This window comes from Triplophysa dalaica, chromosome 13 (assembly GCF_015846415.1).
Source record: "Triplophysa dalaica isolate WHDGS20190420 chromosome 13, ASM1584641v1, whole genome shotgun sequence".
NCBI classification, from domain to species: Eukaryota; Metazoa; Chordata; class Actinopteri; order Cypriniformes; family Nemacheilidae; genus Triplophysa; species Triplophysa dalaica.
The window spans coordinates 13887476-13908356 of record NC_079554.1 but is presented as its reverse complement, the minus strand read 5'-3'; the positions used below and the strand labels follow the sequence as shown (position 1 = coordinate 13908356).

The following is a 20881-nucleotide window of genomic DNA, read 5'->3' as shown; positions in this document are numbered from 1 at the left end:
GTCTAATTTATACAGGTATGAGATGTCATGAGGGTGAGCAAATGCTGACAAAATTTACATTTTTGGGTGAACTATCACTTTAATGTTAAGACTTTTGCATTTATTTGATTTGTTTCAGTGTTCAATTGTTCAATTCAAGTTTTTTTGAAGTTTTTTATGAAAAACACTATTAAAATGCTTAATAATACTGAATGCATTCACAATTGATAATTGGGCTAAAATATAAGTTGATACTAAGTATAGAGCCATTTGGGAACCGTAAGAGCCAGCTTCATCTTTGAAAAGAGCCGGACCTCCCATCACAAATACAATGCGCTCGCTGCCCTCTAGTTTTAGGAAAGTAAAATAAAATATAGCTTATTGTTTTTTTACTGAATATTGTTTATTGATTTTTACCCTTTTGTTTTTCCAAAACAATGTGATAAATATGACTTCCAAAAAATAAAAGGGTTACGGAGGTCTGAAAGAAAACAAATGAAGAAACACTCACAAATTATATACTTGTTATGTCAAAGACAATGTAACCTTTTTAAAGTAGTAACGCGCTGACATAAATATTTAAATAAATATTTTAAACAGGACCGTCTGTGTAGAATCCCACCCCTCCTCCTTCCAGCTGATTTTCTCATGAACCAGCAGATCTAGTAAGCCCCGCCCCTTTCTCGTACAGTTCGGAACTGTCGTCATGGAGACGGTGTGAGAGCGAGGCCGCTGGTGGAGCTCAGAGCTCTATGGTTGGGAGGTACTTCGATCTGGCTTGCTGGCTGCTGCTCAAACCTTTCTCGTATGGTCGGATCAAAAGGGCCGTCGAAATCTCTGAATATATTTTATGCCCCTACCGCGTTCGCATTTATTCTGGGATTTCCATCCATTTGAAACAGCTTCATGGTGACCCGATACTGGTTTTGAAAGAGGAGGGCATTCACTGGTAAGATCTTTTCTCAGCGATGTGAAGGTTAACGTTGGTTAGCTGAGCTAACGGGGTTAGCCGCACGGAGTGTTTAGGACCAATGGCTATCATATATCTATAGATTATATCTACATCGATAGATATACCTTTTATACTCAAATAACGTTGCGGAAGCAACAATAGTTTGGTCAATTATTAGACTTTAATATTTATATGGAAGACTGTTTAAGACATACAGTTCGGTAGTGAATCCAATCAAAGCCACTGTTCCAATCATACTATATCACAAAGTGTCTTTGTTATTGTTCATAACGATGTTAAAAAACCTTATCATTGGAAGTGACGATATTTATGTGTGAAATTGTTGTGTCGTAACGCGATTACAAAAGTATCCTGTGTCGGGCGATGCGGACAAAGCCTGTTGTTAGCCTTAAGCATAAGGCATACACGACTGATTAAAGTATTTTATTATCTGTCGTGTTTATATTAGTCGGTAAATATGATCGTTGTACTTGCCTTGCTGCATATTTGCTGTAAATCTGCTACAGTAAACTATTAACGTTATCTGTACGTGGCAGCAACATGTATATCAAATGTCTTTTGTATTTGCGTCTGGCAGCTTCTTATCACAACCGTGTGGTGTAGTTTATAATAAAATGCATGTTATTCATAACAAAGAATAGTCTGTATTTTGTTGTGTTGCCAAAATGGCCTGTCGGAAAAAGGGGAAATGCAAGCGCATATACTCTCTAAAGCACAGCGTTTACTTTAAAAAACTTTCTTCAAGTTCAGTCAAACCTTTTGCTCACCAGCAAGAGTATGAATAAAAACTCCCCCCTCTTATTTATCGTCTTAATATCGTGTTCATACTCTGTACAGTAGTTTGATGAAAGGACACACTCTGTTCTCTTTGTTGTTCTCGCTCTACTCTCGGAAATAGTTGCACGTGTCAGCGCGTGTGACTTAAGCCCGAAGATACGGGGCTTATTTCGGTCATAAACAGACTAAACACACTCCCATATCCGTCAGCACACAAACATACTGTATATGTCTTACTCTAAATAACTGTCAGCTTTTTTTGTTTATAGATGTTATTTAAGTGGCGTTCTTCTGTTTGTTTGGGAGAGCGTTGAATGTGTTGAGTCTGATGCTCGTTACCACAGAGACGTGATAATGTCACTGCTATTTCTCGCCCACGATAACAAGATTAGTGTCATCTGCCTACAACTAACTGCTTTATAATTTGTTTGTATCTGTCATTTAGAACACCACATGACGGTTGTTGTTTTGCATTTGCTACTTGTAACGCTACACACTTTATTACGCATTTGACAATATCATAATTTAAAGGTTCTACTCCATATAATTTGAATGCACTGTAAGTGGCTGTGGATAAAAGCATGTGCCAAATGCATAAATGTAATGACATGACAACTTCCCATCACAAACCCCCATTTGGTTCCCTGTGGATCCACCTCCGTCTCATAGGACTGTTTGTGTAGATAAAGAAACTGTGTGAGCTTGGACTCATCATAATGTACTCAACAAAAGACTCTTTCTTTTCTGTCATGCAGACTGGCCTGTCCTCGCCACACTGTTCCCAGCTATATATTGCTTTCTCACTCTTTCTTTCTCTTCAGGCGACTAGAAGGATTCTTCATTTGACTACTTCTTGCCTAACCCTTTTTCTCAAGAGCTGAAAGGCCGCTTTGGTATGATTAAGAGGAACACGATGGCAGGAACTGTAGTGCCACGTATGTTTTGGCTCCTGGCCTGGTTATGGCAGTATTTCTACTTTCACTTCAAAGGAAATGTGACTGGATGAAGCAATGTTTTTTAGCTCTCTATAAGATTTCTTCCATGTATGTATATTTGCTAGTTACTTTCAAAGGGCCCATGTGTAATTTTTTGGAGGATCTATTGACAGAAATGCAATGTAATATACTTACCTTACATAATGAAGCGTTATGTTTTTATTACCTTAGAATGAGCTATTTTTATATATATACACCGCGGGTCCCCTTGCGTGGAATTCACCATGTTGTTTCTAAAGTAGCCCTAAACGGACAAAATGGTTTACAAAGCACGTTTCGTAAATGTTATCGGGCAAAGAAGCGAAAATGTGGCGATATCTTTATCCTGTTTCAGCCACTGTAGTGCTTCAAAAGGGAGAGGTTGCAATTCGTAACCTCACTACTAAAGGCCAGCTACATTTCATTCACTGGACCTTTAAATCCAATAAATCTGGTTAGCACTTGAAATTTCTTTGGTATACTTTGAAGTTTATACTTGTTTGAGTTGTGGTTCACCTTCATTGAAAAAGTCTTCAATTTGTCTCGATTAAAAGTCCAGCAGCTAGCAGTCATGTATTCTTACTGTGGTCCTGCCATCTGTACAATACCTAAGTGATCAGTCACTTTTACCAAACGCACCCTTATTTGCATTCTGGGATTCTGTTGGCACTGAGCAGTTTGTTGCAGAATGTTCTTCTGCGGCAGTCTGTTTAGTACATGAGGCAGCAGGCGGGCTCTTCTCTGCCAGTGAGATGTACGTCACACTCCTTGTGCTTTCACCCGACCTGGTGCTTCTCTGTAGTGAGGAAAGGTGTGGCGATGGCAGATTGGCCTCACGTGGGGGCCGTTGCTGTATCCTCAGCATCCTGTTTGTTCCTGGAACACAAGTACCCCGTGACTGGTTGTCTTTGAGCTTGATCTGCACATCCAGTTATGTATATTTTGGCCTAGCCAACACACACGCCTGAATATGTCTTCCGGGGAATGCTGACAAATGGTTCCTTCTTACAAGTTGCACCTGCTCTCATTTATGTAATGGTTGTGGATTCATTTTTTCCCTGCGTGCAAAGTAATCTGATTCTAATGACCTCGCCGTTGTGTTAGTGGGCTTTTTGTATATAATGTAAACAACATGCCATATGCCGCATACATACTTAACAGCATCTGTACTTGGTTGTTTGTCATTACAAACCAGTGTGGGACCGCAATTAATATTCTCTCTTCTAAGATCATTCGTGGGTTCTTGGATTCTCTAATTAACTCACCCTCATGTCACTCCAAACCCTTATGATTTTTTTACAGATCACAAAAGAAGATGTTTGTAACCAAACAAAATTGATTGATCATCATTGACTTCCATTGTAAAGACACAAAACCATGGAGACATTTCTCAAAAGATCTTATTTTGTGTTCCATAGATAAGATAATCATACACAGGTTTAAAGATGAGGATGAATAAGGAGTTTGCAATCTACTTGGCTCCTTTTAGTAATAAGTGTGCTTTGTGTCACCAGGTTCAGCCGGAGTGGACTCTTGCTGCACAAGCAGGACTGAAAGATGTGCAATGGAATGGTAGCGTGTGAGACGAGAGCCTCGCTCGCTCACAGGGTGGCCGCCACATCCCTGCTGCTCCTCCTTGGTATGCTCCCTGCAGGTCAAGCTTCAGGTAATTATTTACAGAAGTCTAATCCATATCTTCCACCGCTGTCCATTTTGATACTTTCAGCACTGAAATTCTGTCATTTTCACCACTTTGGATGTTAAAATGCTCACAATATCATTAATTTTGTTTAACGTAATGTGAAATATGTAGTGCAAGTTGCTTTTTTGGATTTTCTATTGAGAATGGGGTTGCCAAGGATTGCTGTTTGTTTGTTATTAAACCAGTTCTGCACAGTAGCAGACCGTCTATATATATCAGGGTCAGTTTTATTTATTTTTAAGCTACAACACAACATTTTTGTGTGCAGGAACAATGTCTTTTGTTGGCATTATTCCCATGGCACTGAAAGCAGAAGCTACTGTTAGACTTAAGCAACTGGATGGAATGAAATGAGCAACGTTTCTTTGTTTTCAGTAGAGCATCTGCGAGGTGATATAGGTGGGGGATGGGCACTCTCTCTCTCGCCACAGAGGGCGTGTGTACGACAGTTGCCCCGGTGTCTGACAGTCTCATATAATACCAACATAGCTCTATATCCAACTCTACATAGTGTATTTAGTCTGAGAACAGAGACAGATGTCCACATTGACAGCCAGTTGGTTTTTAAAATCCGCAGCATGTACGCGTGGCCTTATAATTTGAGTAAAAAATTATGAATTACGTGTTCTTACTGTTTGTTCCTAAAACCACAAGACATCTGCGCTACTTCCTCTTTATAACAACATGTGAGTGTCCCTTAAGATTATGTAATATGTTAACTATTAAATGCACCGTAAACAATAAAGGGATTATTGAGGGATATTAAGATTGGTCTTAACTGCTGATACCATAGGGCTACACATTTACTTCGATTGCACCGCAAGGTCAAACCAGCGACTGAAATGTCCCAAGTGATGCCTGTGGTGGAGACGTGCGTGCACACGTGTTTGGCATGAATGTGGTACATCGGATAAACGCTACATGTTTGTCCCTCCCACAGTCTGAAGAGCGGACAGAAGGGATGCTTTTTCAAGGTCATGAGATGAAAATCTGTGAAGGATATTGCGTCGGTTTCTGTTTTTCCCCCATTTTCATTCTGGTTACCTCATGATTCTACAAGGTGAAGTGCATCTTTCTGTGCCACTGATACCACCAGGCAGAGTAATGACTGTTTTCAAACTAATTTTATAATGGTTTGGATGAACAGGAGGTCTCGCCTAACATTGCGGTATAGTTTGTTGGTCTATCAAGATCTGGACACAACCTGACAAACATTGGTGCTATATTTTTGCATTGGTCATTACATACCCTTTATCAACTGAAAGTAAACAAACGGAACTAGCACAGGAAAGCAACACAAAACCTTTCCTTGCTTAGGGGCTGATGTTATTGTGAGCCTTTTCAGTTTGTGAGAACGACAAGAAGCTCCCTGATGGCACTCCGCTGAAGTCACTGTTTTTAGCACTAACGTCGTGAGCTAGAGGAATTTCCCACGTTACTCACTTCTTACCCTGAAATACTACTTCCATATGGTTTTGTGTTAGCTGGTGTTACTTCTCACTTCAGCACGGCACACTTCATAAGTGAATGAGGTGATGTCGTCTGATGGATCATAGCAGAATTAAAAGGATATTTTAACCTCAAGAACACATTGTGGTTTACATTTCATGTGTACAACTATAAGCACTAGGGTTGTCACGGTACCATAAACATATCTTACAAAACTATACCTTATGAAATATCATAAAACCAAGTAGTATTGGTATTAACTCTAGTAATTGGATACGTTTGAGCAAATACTGTAGTACATTATAATATTTACTGTGGTAAGATTTAAAAACACTAGTGTCTAGTAATTTTACCAACGTTTACTATAGTAACTATTAAAGGCAATTTTTTTTAATGTTGGAACTAATTTAACCCATTTGTTCAAAACAGCTTATTCATTCAAGTATGAAGCAAGTGTCTTGATGACTGACTCACTAAATCATTATCTTGTCCGAGTCGTTCAAAACACAGATTAATTTAGGAGAAAAACACTACAAAAAGTCAGATGAAAGTGTTCAAATGAACATTAACGCGCATATGTAACATTATTTTTGCCACTACGATACTATCGTTTAAAAAACCGAGCCGAATTTTGAAGCTTTTGCATCACGTTGCTACCGTAGCACCGGTTCACCTTGCAACCCTAATAAGCGGTTTTACTTGGTGCATGACGTGAGATAAAAAACGCCATTCTTTTGTACCAGGATGTGGTTCGTGTGGGATTGAGAAAGATCTGCAAAAAGAACACGTACGTGTTATGATTTGATTACGGCACAAAATGTGACAAGAGTGTTTCTTGATTTATGTATGAAACATATAATGTGCATATGGAAAACAAATATATGCACTCGGCCATATCTTTTGTATGTGTGCGATGCTAAAGAGATCTAAAATTCTGTTGTAAAGCTTTGCAATGAAGAAGGTATTCTAGTCTGTTTTATTTTGTTTTATAAGTTTCGTTTTCTGGAACAAAAGTGTAAAACGTGAAACATTTTACTTCTCCTCTCCAATTGAAAGTACATGTTTTTTGTTCCTCTCACAGTTTCATGTGGTAGTTATTAAGGAATTCAAGGAGTTTTTTGCTGTAGTGCGGTGCCAGTGTCTCTCTATGTTGAAACCCAACTGTAGATGGCCAGGTGAAACTCAACAAGTCAGGGCAACAGACTGCCTGACAGCTACCGATTGCCTCAACAGCTGCAACCACATTTTGTGTTTTGAGCACCTAGTGTTCTATGGTTTTGGACGGGATTACCTCTACACGTGTTTAGCAGTTCAGAGACTATTATACATAACTTCAACATACAGCATAATGTATTGTTGAAAAAGATTCTATTACGTAATTGCTAAAGCTTATGTTTAGCAAAAATCTTGTACGTTTAATTTTTGATCAGATCTTTTAGATGTTTGTGTGGGAGTCAAGTTAGTGGGATGTTTTCGCTACAGCTATGACAAATCATTCTGGTTTAGTTGGGTCAAGTTTGTGGTCAAACGTCTTGTCTTAATGGTGATTAAATACAGTGTTTAGAATGTGTTATGTTCTGTACTATGTGTGTTTTGCAGTCTTGTTGTCTTTTCTCATGTATGACTGAAGCGTCATTTTGTTTTAATTTCAGAAGGGTGCTTTTGGGATTTCGCTGCTGCGTACTTCACTGCAGACCATAATACAGCTAGTAGCACGGATAGATTTTAGCACTATTTCTTAAAGGAGCGGCTTTGTTTCATTTTGACAGCACTTCCTCCACACCCTTGTATTTGCGTTATAACACAGATGGCAGCAATTTAGAGTTTAAAGGTTAATGTTTACTTTCTCATAGCTAGAAAATGGCTTTTGGTGATGAAGCTTTTTATAATGAGATTGTAAAAATAAAATGTTCTCTCAGTTTCTAGTTTTCTCTTTTTCTATATGTCTCACCACCTCCTTCCTCATATGTCAGTGTTTGCTACTGTAACTATATACCATGTCAATTATTCGTTACACTACAGGGAAATCATACAGTTGCACAATTTGCCCGCTGATCGAGTCTTATAAAAAACTATTCTCATCTTTTTTATCACCTTTATGGCGACATTCAAGCAACACATGTTCTCCCCGTGATTTAGTTATAAATTATACATTATTTGTATGAGCCAGTAATAAGCCAGTATTAAATAGACAGAGGAACTGATCAAACAAAAGAGTTACTCATTTATAGAATGGCATTTTAAGGAAGTAAAAATGTGACTACCAAACAGATAGGTCCTCATCAGACCTTGATTTGACAGTTTAAGTAACTCTTTAAATGAGTAACAGTTGCATGCATTTGGAAATAGACATTCCTGCGTAAAAGTAGAATTCCCCCAAATAATTCTGACACCATTTTTAAGGGATAGTTCACCCAAAAAAAGAAAATTCTGTCATCATTACTTGTTCCAAATCTGTATTGATTTCTTTATGTTGAACACAAAGAAAAATGTTTGGAAGAATATTAGTAACGGACATTTCTGAGACATCTTGACTTCCATAGTAGGAACAAATATTGTGAAATTGTACTGTTGAAGACAAAGTAAGATATTTTGAAGAATTTAGGAAAGCAAACTGTTCTGGGGCACCTTTGACCAACATCTTAATTTTTTCCACTATGATAGTCAATAATGTCCCAGAGCTGTCAGATTCAGAACAACTCTGTGGATGGGGACTTATTCATGATTTTGTTAGTTTTGGGTTAACTTTTTTAGAATAGTATAAATATTAAGGAAGCTGTCTTGAGATAGCGTGTCTACTTTTCAGTATATGTTCTTTTATTTCCATGTCAAGAACCGCTTCCTGAGGTCTAACTCATGATGTGACCACTGCCATGAGAATTCAAAAGTGAAACTATTCACATACACACGCAGTATTTAAGTCCACCCTTTCTTTTCTTTTAAGATAGCCAACAATCCCCCAGTTTAAAACCATCCCAGAACCTACTGCACCATATGTCCGCATAGGCCGTATTGGATGGCTGTTGGCTGTGGACCCTCTTGATCTCTCAGTCCGTTTAAACAGATGCCCTTTTCTCGCTCAAGTCGCTAATAGCCATTAGCTGGCACAATGGATGTCAGCACCTCTGAGTGCAGCTGCCGCGCGGCATCAGAAGGCCAAGGTTTCATGCGGCCGGCTGGCAGCAGTTTTCGCTTTGACTGCTGGTGTTCACCACAGAGACTCCAGTCTGTCATTAGCTGTGGACAGAGCGCATTCCTGGAGTGAGTGAGCCACAGGCACAGCAGATCCAAACACAAGAGCACTGTGTCTAGAGCCAGCCGCTGATAGCAGGCACAGCAGGAGCCCAGGCTGTACCTCTCTCATTCTATTTCTCTCTCTGTAAAGTAGAAAAAGGAGTTACTCGTGCCTCACAGCTGTCTTAATAGAGGGTGAGCGACCCGGGCCAGTACAAACACCCATCTGCCTCTCTCCTCCTGTGACAAAGGCGAAAGAAACAAAAGAACCTTTTCTCTTGTCTTCTGCCAGTTTTTCCTCCCAGTCGATTTTTGTTTGGGGAGATGAGCTGCTTAAATCAGTCAGCTGCCGACCTCGGGCTGTAAAAAGCCATTATAAAGGACACGTGGAGCTTAGTTTAATGCTTTTGTTCGGTCCTCAGAAGACAGGGCACATTAAGGGGACCTCTGCTGAGCGTGTGTGGTGGCTGTGAGGGTCTGATGGGTTCATGCCCAGGAACGTGTTCTCAAACTATTGCAAAGATGCTACACATATGGGGATCCAGTAATATGGAATTTTGGCCAATATTGTGTCTGTTATTAAATGTCTTGATTGATTGTCACAGTCAGTTGTTCTTGCAATTCAAATTTTATTTCAATATTTTATTAGATCTTTTTGTGTAATATTTAAGAGTGTAGATAATTTTCCGAAATGAAAACAACACTGGTCCAGAAGCATTTACTGTTTCAGTTATAAACAGCATACAGAAACGTTAGAACAATATACAACCAACAGATCAGTTAGAACTGAATCCAATTCCAAAGCGACTTACAGAGAGTTCAGGGAGCAATAAGCGATATGTCATACAGGAGCAATAATACAATAGGTGCTAATACAAAGTTACTAGTTTCAACAAAAGCTAGACAACTACCTGTTGAGAGAAAGAGAGAGGGTTAGTGTTTTTTTTCTTCGTTTGTCTGTCAAGTATTCACAGAAAAGATGGGTTTTAAATATTTGTTTGACTGTTGTAGGAGATGTGGTTGACCAGACTGAGTAAGGAAGAATGTTCCACCAGGAAGGAGTTGTGAAGGAGAATGAACGGCAAAGCGATTTACTGCCCTTATGAGAAGGCAAAACAAGACTCCGCTGGTATGCTGAACGCAGGGTTCTTGATGCGGTTTAGAAGTGTATGAGGTTGTGAAAGTATGCCGGGGCAGATCAAGTGATAGTCATTAGAGACTTGAATCTGATAAGGGCTTCAACCTGTAGCCAGTGGAGGGAGATGAAAAGGAGTGTCACATGAGGCCTTTTAGGTTGTTGGAAGACGAGGCGTCCTGCTGCGTTCTGAACCAGCTGGAGTTGTGTGATAGCCTTTGCAAAAAAGTCCAGCAAGGAGTTGGTAACCAACAGTGGTAACTAATCAACATTGACCTCCATTGACTTCCATTGTATGAACACAAATCCACTGTGACATTTCTTTAAAATAACTTTTTTTGTGCTCCACAGCAGGAGTCATTTAGGAGTTTTACGTTAAGGGAAATGTTTGTAAATGCTGGTTATGTTGACCACTTTTTTCCTTTAATTATTCCTTTAATGCTGCTTCAGTTGATCTATAGTGCATATGTGAGTAACATGGATTCAGTTCAGTGTGCGTCATGTTTTAAAATCTTTGTTTTTTAATACAGTGACACTTCATGGTGGAATGTCAACCTCCCATATTACATAACAGCAAACAGTTTTTGAACAACATGAGGGAAGTAAATAATAGCACTTTTTACTTTTCCTACTAAATCAATCTATCTCTTTAGGTTAGGGATGTTCATGATAGTAAAACATTAACAGATTCATACTATCAATTAAATTAAACATTTTTTTATAATAATAATAATTTCATATGATTTTAAATAAATATTAAATCATACATGTGTAATTCATCTGATTGTTGGTGCCACATTTCTCAGGGTTTTACTCTTCAAAATGGAGTGCGTCACTGGTAGCCTCGCTCAAGCTCAAGGTGTTTTAAATGATTAAATAGTTTGAAATTCTTGCCTGTTTATTTTGTGCTTTGGATTTATATTATATTATCTTTTCTCCATTGTTCAAAACGCTGCAGGTTCGAGAAAATGTGATGATATGGGAATTGAGGTGCTGTTGTTGATCTATTTTTAAAATAAACAAGGGTCTGTGAATTTTTTTCACAAACCCTTGTCAACTTTAGCTGTCTCAATTCGAAGTATGCATCTTCCGGAGGACACCGCCTTCGAAATGATACACATTTTAATTAACTATTAAAATCTTGTCAGTAAATGGTTAATTTTCTGATAACAAGTGTCGATCTCGGTCACTATTTGAGGTACATTAGAGTTATATTTATGGTTTAATTTTGCATAGATAAGTTGCACAGATCTCTTGTCAGGGCTCGTTTTGCTGTAGGAGCCAGGTCTACCTGTTCCTGCGCTCCTGTGTTGCTAGACATGTGCGTGTGGAAACCTGCAGTGCCCCTAGTGCTCCCCTCTCCTCTGTCCCTGCAGGAATGCCACCCTTTCACCGAAGTCCAAGCACTGCTTCCTGCTCAGCAGCGATCGCGCTTTATCTCTCTCACTCAGCTTTTCCCTTAACAGATATGCAACGCCCCTGCTGAGTTTCCCTTTAACTCTGTAAATCTGCTTCAAAACACATGTGGGGACTGTAAACACACACATACAATTGCAGACATCGACTCAGCCCTCCCATCATCCGCCAAGAGTGAGATTCATTTATATTGTGTTATGTACACAGAAATGTGAGACATGAGTAACTTGCAGCTTTTTCCCTCTCATGCGGCATTCTGTTACAAGGAAGAAACCGCACACTGCTATTAGCCCCTCAAGAGCCGTTCAAGACATGTTGTGTCATGGGTGGACATCATATCCGCAGCTGCGGTGTGATTGTTTCGTCAACAACGTCAAACTCGCAGCGCAATAAATGTGGCGGCTTAACACCGCTGGATTTCTCAGGAGGTTTGTGAAATGGCCTTTGCTGGTAACTGTACTGGGACTTCAATGAACAAAACATCCGTTATTAATAATGAATCACTGCATGAGGTGCATGTGTGGGAGCGATGTTCCCACATGACCCCTTCTTCTAGGGCTGGGTGGTAAATGACCAATGTATTACAGAAAAATGCAAAACCAACAGTGAACTACATTTATTAATGATAATAAATATGTTGGCCTATAGCCCAGTGGGCTATGCAGCATATATATTATATATTTACTGTATATATTATATAAAATGCATTCTGTCTTTTTTTATATATTTATATTAAAAAATATATATTTTCTTTTTTATATATTAATATATTATATAGAAATCTCTTTATATTTCTAATATAAAGAGATATTAATTATTTTAATAAGGATGTGATTTGTTTACTAAATGTCCAAAATGATTATATAATAATATATAAATTATTTTGATGAATTCTCTGCAAAATAATGCATAGGTTATAATATATAATGTGGTAATACTGCCAACTCCTGCACACCTTTTTCACAATTCCTGTGAAGGGGAGATAGGAATAAATCCCCATTCTGCTATTTTTTAACAGCTTGCTTTAGGGATTAGAATTGAGAGAGACTGGGAAAACAACAAAGTGGAAAAAACACCAGCCCTTGTAATAATGAGATCTTGAATAAAAACATATTTACGAGGGAGTATCTTAGAGGATTGTTCTAATCCTCACATGGACCGCTGAGATTCAGTCTCATTGACCAGCTGCCCACTACAGTGACCAGTAATGTGATCCGCTTTACACCAGAGCCATTTGTAATGATGGATAATTCGAATTTTTTTGTGGGCAGATGGAGGTTGAAGGCCGTTCAGATGAAAAGTTTTGACATTTACTGTCTTGTTGGAATCTGACTTGAAATGTTGCCTTTGGTATCATTAGCATTGCTCATATTTTATACAGATTAGTGATGCTTTTCAGAGTAGGTCAAGGTACATGTTGATGTTATTTGCAAGTTCCAATGGGACACTATTGTGACTCATCACAAATGTGATCTGCCATGCAAAGGTTAATTAATCCGGTTTCTTCTAAAACCTCTGCCAGTCAAACAGGTTGTTTGGAATTCAACTTGTGATTTTTTTTCTGCTTAGATATGTACCACATTAATGATAAAAGACTTATATGCATGTTTTGTTCTGTGACACCCATCCTATCCCATTCCACGAAAATCTAAGGCCAGTTGTTTTGTTCGTGTATCTGCTCTTGATGTGGTAACACCAGTGAGGTTTTTGTATTCGTACAACTACAACTGTAGGTCTTTATTCACCTCTGAAGACATAGTTATGTATATTATATTGCATTTCTGTCAATAGATCCTCCAAAAAATTACACATTGGACCTTTAAATGAATCTTTTTACATTAGTTAATGCACAGTGGACTAACATAAATAACTGTTGACATTAACTAACATTAACAAAGATCAATAAATGATGAAAAACCATAATGCTCATTGTTAGTTTATATTTGTTAATGCATTTAATGTTCTTATCGTAAAGTGAGACTGATGTGGTTATGAGTCTCTTGTCAACCATCATGAATGTGTCCTACGCATAACTGTGATTCTTATCTAATAGATGCCGCTCTTAATGACGTATGAAACACAATGAGGAAGAGAAATATTTGAACAACAAGTTCATTCAGACCAGATGCATAACAAGGAAGTTTGCTTGATATATTTTTTATGTTTAGGGTTGGGTTCTGTTTTGTGATAATATATATTGTTATGGTCTTTGGATCAAGAAGTGGGTAGTAAAGCAGTTAACCATTTAAAGGCAGAATAGGTGATCCTGTCCAGGGACATTTTTTGTCATGCTGGTTGGAAATCTCTTTACATCCTGATAGCAATCAAGAAATATAGTGGTCAAATCATATTTTTACAATTATATATCGTCTGTGAAAGGCGTAGGACCAAAAAAATGTTTGCCCAATCAAACCGTTCTGGCTGAACGCTGTGACTGGTCATGTGTACATTTTCAGCCAACGTACTTTGCATACCACTGCTCACCCAGTTCACATAGACATCATACGTCATCAGTGCACTCACGTCCGCTGTGTCAATGTAGGGAGAATGCCGGACAATCAGCAACCACCAAACTTTCCTGCGGAACCTACAACAAGTAAATATACAAAATGAAAGTCAGTTTTTAAAAAAGGAGTGACGAAAAAACATCTGGATCATGAAAGAGGAAAAACTAGAATTAACATTAGTTCAGCTTTACACGATGGAGACAGCTACGGCAGGCAAAGGATCTGAAAGTTAGTCTGTAATTCGTTACATGGATTTATGAAATACCTTCATGTGTTTGTAGGAGGCGTGGTTTTGGACGTGGAATCGCATAGAGGGTGGGATTATAATTTCAGTGCTAGCAGGCTATAGTTAGCACCTTTTCATATCAACCAATCTACCTTTAAGGCCTTGAGTAACAGTGATTTTACTCGCACAACACACGGGTTTAAAGGATTAGTTCCCCCAAACATCAAACGAATAAATGTTAATATTAAAAATTACTAAAGAAATAACGTTACACACGTATATAATGGCCTGATGATGAGTTAACGAAGCGAAATCACTTTATAAAACCCGAACAGCAATATATTCAAGTATTAAAATACATTTTAATGCTTGTTACATGATTCGAACACAAAAACATGCCACACAGCCCTCGAGTACATGAAGATAAAGGAAACAACAATACAGATGTACCTCAAGTTAAATGTAAGGGATTTTGAATCTGTAATTCATAACATGAATGAGTCTCTGGTGTCCGATCAGATCAGATGAGTCCGTAATCGGCTGATCTCGGCTTAAGAGCACATTAAAAGCTCAGATTAGAGGAGATGGTGATATAGGGGTCTATCCAAAACAGACCCTGTTTGTTTGTCATTTTGTCTTTTTGTCAGATTAATGTCATGTCCGGATAGATGTGTTTACATGCTTTGCGTGATCTATTGTGTGAATGAAGCCTCTGCTCGGGAGCAGTCGGGATTTTTTTTCTCCTTCGAGTGCAAAGGGAAAGACGGAGGGAAATAGAAACTCTTGACTTTGATATTAAGCTTGAGGGCAGAAAGTATCACAGAGCTGGACATTATGTGTGCTGTGTTTATGTGAACTTGAGGAGAAATTGAATACCAGACCGCTGTATGATGAGGAGAATCTACATGTAGCAGTTTTAGTACGGTTTGAACTAAAGATACTTCTTTCTGAACTCTGGTGAAAACCAGCGACCCTCTAAACAGTGTCTGGTATGTGGTTTTATGTAAACACAGTTTGTGAGCCCAGACTGTAGTCATAAGAATAACTTGTGAACAGTATTTGCATATTAACACTTATTATAGTTTAATGCCTTCTCATTGCTGCTTGTGTATGAATAAATATTGCCTGTGGAGAGCAGCTCGCATTTTTGGAATCAAACCTGGCTTTGGACCGAGCATATCGAGACCACAGTATTGGAGAGCTTTCTAACATTTATTTGCCTTTACTTTGAGATCCAAGATCCGTATGAACTGACTTGGTTTTGCTTCTGAGTTTGTGCGGCCTGAATTTTTTTTTGGGAATTTGATGTCCCAAACTTTCTTAAATAATTGTTGGCTAGATGTTAAGCAGGAGTCATTCGCAAGGAAAATTAGAAGTATGGTCAAATGAATGATGCAAGCATACCACACAAAGCAAATGTGATTTAGTTGAGGTTTTATTCTAACCTTTCTTCTTCTTCTGTTCCCCAGGCTGTCCCAGACCCTCAGTCGTGCCTCACGGCCACGGGAACCTGACGGAAACTAACCGCGGCTCTTTCTCTGTGGGCACTCTGCTGCAGTACAGTTGTGATCCAGGGTACATGCTGGATGGCTACAGCATTATTACCTGCACCGTTTCAGGCCACTGGTCCACTGAGCCGCCCCGCTGTCTCAAAAATGACGGTACGGTCTGTTCGGTTTTATATCAACCCTTCTCACATCTTATTAAGGTGATGGTAAACCCAAAAATGAACATTCTGTCATCATGTACTCACCCTCTTGACATTTCAAACATGTATGACCTTCTTTCTTCTGCAGAACACAAAAGACAGAAGGTATTTTGAAGAAAGTTGGTAAATTAAAAGCACTGGACCCCATTCATTTCTATTCTATGGAAACAAAACCAATGCAAGTGAATGGGGGCTAGTTAACAACATTCTTCAAAATATCTTCTTTTGTGTTCTGTGGGAGAAAGAAAGTCATAAAGTACTAAAATGACAAGAGGATGAGTAAATGTAGGAATGGGCATTTTTCAATAATATCCTATTTGAATATCAAATTTAAGGACGTAATTTGTTACATTTTTATTTGATCACAATTTCACATCAAGCTTATAATTATCATTAAATATTCATAACGCACTAATGTTATATTCTGTATATAGGTTTTTTAAATGTTCAAAAGATTAGCAACGTTGAAAAAATAAAAATGTAATAAATAAAAACTGAATAGAAACTTTCGCGAAGCGAAATCATACAAAAACAAAACGTCACGTATATTGACAGTCTGTGTGTTGGAATTGAAATTGTGCAGTTGACAAATAAATCGTACATGTGTCCTATGGTGTGACAAAGCAAAATTTTGAAAACAAACTGTCAATATTACACTGTTTTATATCAATGTTTATATTTATTATATAAAATAGCATAAGACAGATTTTATCTTCATTGTTACAGCTTAATATTTAACAATCAGTGCCACACAATGGTCTGTTTTGGCAGTATGGTCGTTGCCATAGGAATGATAGCAGAATCTCACAATTGCTGTCTTATAATTGCATAACACAATGACAAACACCGCACTTTATGTTTCAACTTTTTTATCTATTTGGCACATACCTATTTTTTATGCATGTGTACAGTGTATAACAATTTTTTCTCAACAGTTTGTCAACCACCCAGTGAACCAGAGAACGGAGGTTATAACTGCCACCCCTCACCCTGCCACAGACTGACCAAAGGCACCGTGATCGAGTACTTCTGCGACGAGGGTTACATTCTCAAAGGAGGCTACCAGTTCAGAACCTGCGACAATGGAGAGTGGAAGTCGTCCATGCAGATCAGCTGTCACCCCGTGCAAGGTACGCCCCACAGGTTGATCCAAATTCATCTGTTCATGTTAAAGATAGATCAGTTTGAAACACCGTTTCATCTTTTAGGGGAGGACCCGCACTCCAATCTCCCCATGCCAGCTCTGTCTATCGTGGCCTCCACCGCCAGCTCTGTGGCTCTCATTCTTCTGCTGGTGGTTCTGTTTGTGTTACTGCAACCAAAACTCAAGTCCTTCCATCACAGCCGGTGAGAAGCGGTTCTATAATTTGTCAGGAATTTGATCATATCAAACTTGTTTTTTGTGGGCTTTTAATGTTTTCAGGCCGTAGTCTCTAGTGTTTATTCATGTGTTTGGCAGCGTACTAATTTAAGCCTCACACAAAGATAAAGTCAAACCTAATTCCAACAGCTGTACATGAACAAATACGGCACCTTCCCTACGGCACTGTTGTTCCAGTTACTTGAAGTTGCGTAATTGTTTCCCTGCGATGTAAGCCACAGGTCAGGATTGAATCTCTCTTTCTCTTTGTCTGTCTTCCAAAGCAGCCGGGAACAGGGTGTGTCAGGACAGCCTGCTTCCATCATGGTGGAGGGCGTTCAGGTAACGCTGCCATCTTACGAAGAAGCCGTATACGGTGCTGATGGCAATTCCGCACCGCCCACCGAGTCCCGTGTTCAGATTGTGCTGTCGGAGGGCCCCCAGGCTGACAGTTCGAGCACACCTCTTGAACAGGCTCAGGCAGGATACAGTTTCACCTCTGCTTCGACAGATGCATCCTCGAGTCACGCAGAGACCGTATTGGTTCACCAGATGCCCTCTTCCTCAGCATCCTCTTCTTCCTGGGCCGCTGAGCAGCCCGGCGCAGCCGCACGCCTCAACCGCAGACAGAGCAGCGAGAGCAGCGATCAGCAAAGCCTGCTTTCAGTCACTTCGGCTGAAGACTACAGCGATGGTAAGTCAGGTCGAAAACCACATTTAAAGTGACGGCTCACCATGTTTGAATTCTGTGAAAAGTGTAAACATTGTGGTGCTTTAGTGGTAGCAAAACATTTCTGTTTGAGCATCAGTGATGTGGGTTTTGGGGGTGGGGCTATCTGTTTTAAAATCATTTAAAATGACAAAGCAATGAGAAGAATGCAGTATAGAAGCGTTTCATAAGTGGGTATCTAGTTAGTATCTTGCAAATTTTTTATTTCTTTGCCTATTTTGCATTTACCAGACCTTGTGCCTTCTTGTTTTTTCTGCAGATATTCCATTGCTGAAAGAGGCTTGAGTTTACAAGCAATCCCCCTTCTCTCTGTCATTGCTGACCGGGATCTTAACCCCTAAAGCTTCTCGCCAAACTCTTACCCCAGAGCAGTAAAACAAGACGTCCATCAGCTGTCCCTCTGCCAACAAACCGCCTGCCCTGGAGTCTGCAAGCTGCGTGACCTCTGCTGAGTCTGGCTTCCCGGGAACAACCACAGACCAGATGACCTGTAAAGAGATGCGCAGACGCTCTTAATTTCAACGTGTAATGGCAAAAACTCACCAATAAAAGATGAATGCGTTCAGATTACAAAACGATTCGTGGACCTCTGCTCCGTCAATGACTGTGATCTCCTGCGAAGGGGAGGGTTCAGCTAGCATTCGCTAAGCCATGCCCCTTTCTTTCTGATGCTGCATGTTCTGTACAATTTCTGTTTCGTTGTACGCACGTACGCACAGGAGCACGGCACAGCCGAAGCATGACGCATAGCACCGGCACACACCATCTCAATGCTTGATCCCTTATGCGAGACGCAGGGTTGAACTGATTTACATTGTACTGTACTTAAAAACATGCTTGCCTTTTTATTTGTCAAGAATTGTCCGTGCTGTGCTCTGCGTGCGTGCGTGCGTGTGTTTCTGATGCCTGTGTGACTGTGGTTGTTGTGATTTGAAGAGGGCTTATGTGTCATCCAGGCTTCTTTCTCCAAAATAAGAAATGTTTTTAATACCTCCATTTTCTAATCGAGACGTTATTTAAAAAGAATGGATGTTCGTTGTGTACATCTCTGTTTGTCAAAAGTGAGAGAGATACGTTTTGTGAAGTGGATGTGAGGTATTGCCCCTGAAAGTCTTTTCTCAAAAAGAGAAATACCCCAACCTCACATCACCCCCACGATTCGAAGTATGAGCTACAATCTGTCATGTTTATGTGTTGCACACATAAGAAAACACATTTTTCCCTTATATTCTTTACTTTATGGGTGTGGATCAAGGTTATTTGCTGGGCTGTAAATTGGTTATCATTTTTTTTACCTTACCCCATAAAATACTTATTTTATCGCAGTGAAAACTGCAAATCCGACATTTGCGTTTGCATTACAGTTACTGTAGCTTCTGTTTGAAGGTTGAATCGATGGCTATCGAAGATAGAATTTCCTAAATCATCTAAAAAAAATTGTATTGAGAAAAATAAATTATATGTCATATCAGATAGGTGGTGCATTGATTAAATGCATTGTATAGCAATTTTTCTAAACGGTTACACATACACATGTATACATACTTAATGTCCCAGTATAGACGTCTGTTATATAAGTGCAGTTCCAGAAAATGACCTCTTCTTCACACATAGCGTGTTCTTTCGACATGAAGACATTTGACAAAACCAATGAACGCTTCCTTTGAGTTGGTTTATTTATGATTCACTTCCATAACACCCAGCCAAATATGTGTATATCCCCTTTTGTTGACGTGACACCCAAATGTGTGTCACCATGCATCAAATACATGTATATTTTATGTGTCTGACTTTGGAGAGAGAAGGCGGTTTTCTATCTGCAGATCCTCAGTTTTGTTGTTCTGGCTCGTTTTTATTTTTGATCTACATTTGTCATGCAGACTGAAGGCAAAATATTACTGCTGCCTTAAACTTGTACATTTCATACACTGCTCACTTTGTAATTATGTTACTTCGGTTTCACTGGCTTTTTGGTAATTTGTCTTCAGTGTCTATATGGCCTTACTTTTTGTTTTCTATGCATAAATATTGTCTAGTTTCAGTTGTAAGACTGGTCGCTCTCGCTTCTGCTAGAAGCTTTTCAGTGAACGTGAAATCATATTTTTGTTTTATTTCCTTTTACCAAAATCACTCAAAGGATGATTTTTAAGCAAGGAAGTGATATCCAGGATCTGTGTGAAACACTGTTGTACGGTGTTTTCTGCATTAAAGCGTAATATAAGTTGACTCATCCACCCAGCCCCCCATTACACTTTTTTTCTTCTGTACATTGCTGTGGGTGTGAAGATAGTATTTTAATATTTGTATAAAGTTTAATTTAATTCTACAGTGTGTATATAACTATTTCTAATTAAAGCTTTCATTTGAAGTGCACAAGTTTATCAAATGCTTGTCGTGTTTTTGGTTAATGTGAATGATACATTGTTGAGGTTAAAGGGAATTTGATTCCTTTACTTTATCGACATCTAGCGTTGAATCTCGGTATGAACCATAAACTGTAGGCACATGGGACTGCCCCTACGCAAATAACTGCGATGGTTGTGTGTTGGGTCTTTCGTTTTATTTGTAGCCAAAGTTACCACAAATTGCGTATGGTCTCGACACAATAGCCATGATATTTGTTGTAAAAGTATTAATACAACTGATAATCAATCTGCCCCAAAAATAATAATAAATTACATAATAAAACCACCCTAAATTTGTTTAGAGCG

General features: G+C 39.0%; 1 protein-coding gene across 2 annotated transcripts; it reads left to right on the top strand.

The window, feature by feature from the left end:
- The first annotated feature begins 693 nt into the window (after positions 1-693).
- On the top strand, positions 694-20546 carry susd6 (sushi domain containing 6). 2 transcript variants are annotated; one of them, XM_056763687.1, is made up of 7 exons: positions 694-928; positions 4218-4369; positions 15842-16033; positions 17016-17210; positions 17289-17427; positions 17728-18134; positions 18430-20546. In XM_056763687.1, the coding sequence occupies exons 2-7, from the start codon at positions 4261-4263 to the stop codon at positions 18453-18455; spliced, it is 1068 nt and encodes a 355-aa protein (XP_056619665.1). In that variant the 5' UTR covers positions 694-928; positions 4218-4260; the 3' UTR covers positions 18456-20546. The 2 variants fall into 2 exon arrangements, with proteins under 2 accessions (XP_056619665.1, XP_056619664.1); XM_056763686.1 differs by having other exon boundaries at positions 17725-18134.
- The last annotated feature ends 335 nt before the right edge of the window (positions 20547-20881 follow it).

Excerpts from the sequence above, each read along its gene's own strand:
- susd6 (XM_056763686.1), top strand. The coding sequence starts at position 4,261 with ATGTGCAATGGAATGGTAGCGTGTGAGACGAGAGCCTCGCTCGCTCAC. Across the intron at positions 4,370-15,841 it reads CCCTGCAGGTCAAGCTTCAG|GCTGTCCCAGACCCTCAGTC; the intron begins GTAATTATTTAC and ends TCTGTTCCCCAG. Across the intron at positions 17,428-17,724 it reads AAGTCCTTCCATCACAGCCG|CAGCCGGGAACAGGGTGTGT; the intron begins GTGAGAAGCGGT and ends TGTCTTCCAAAG.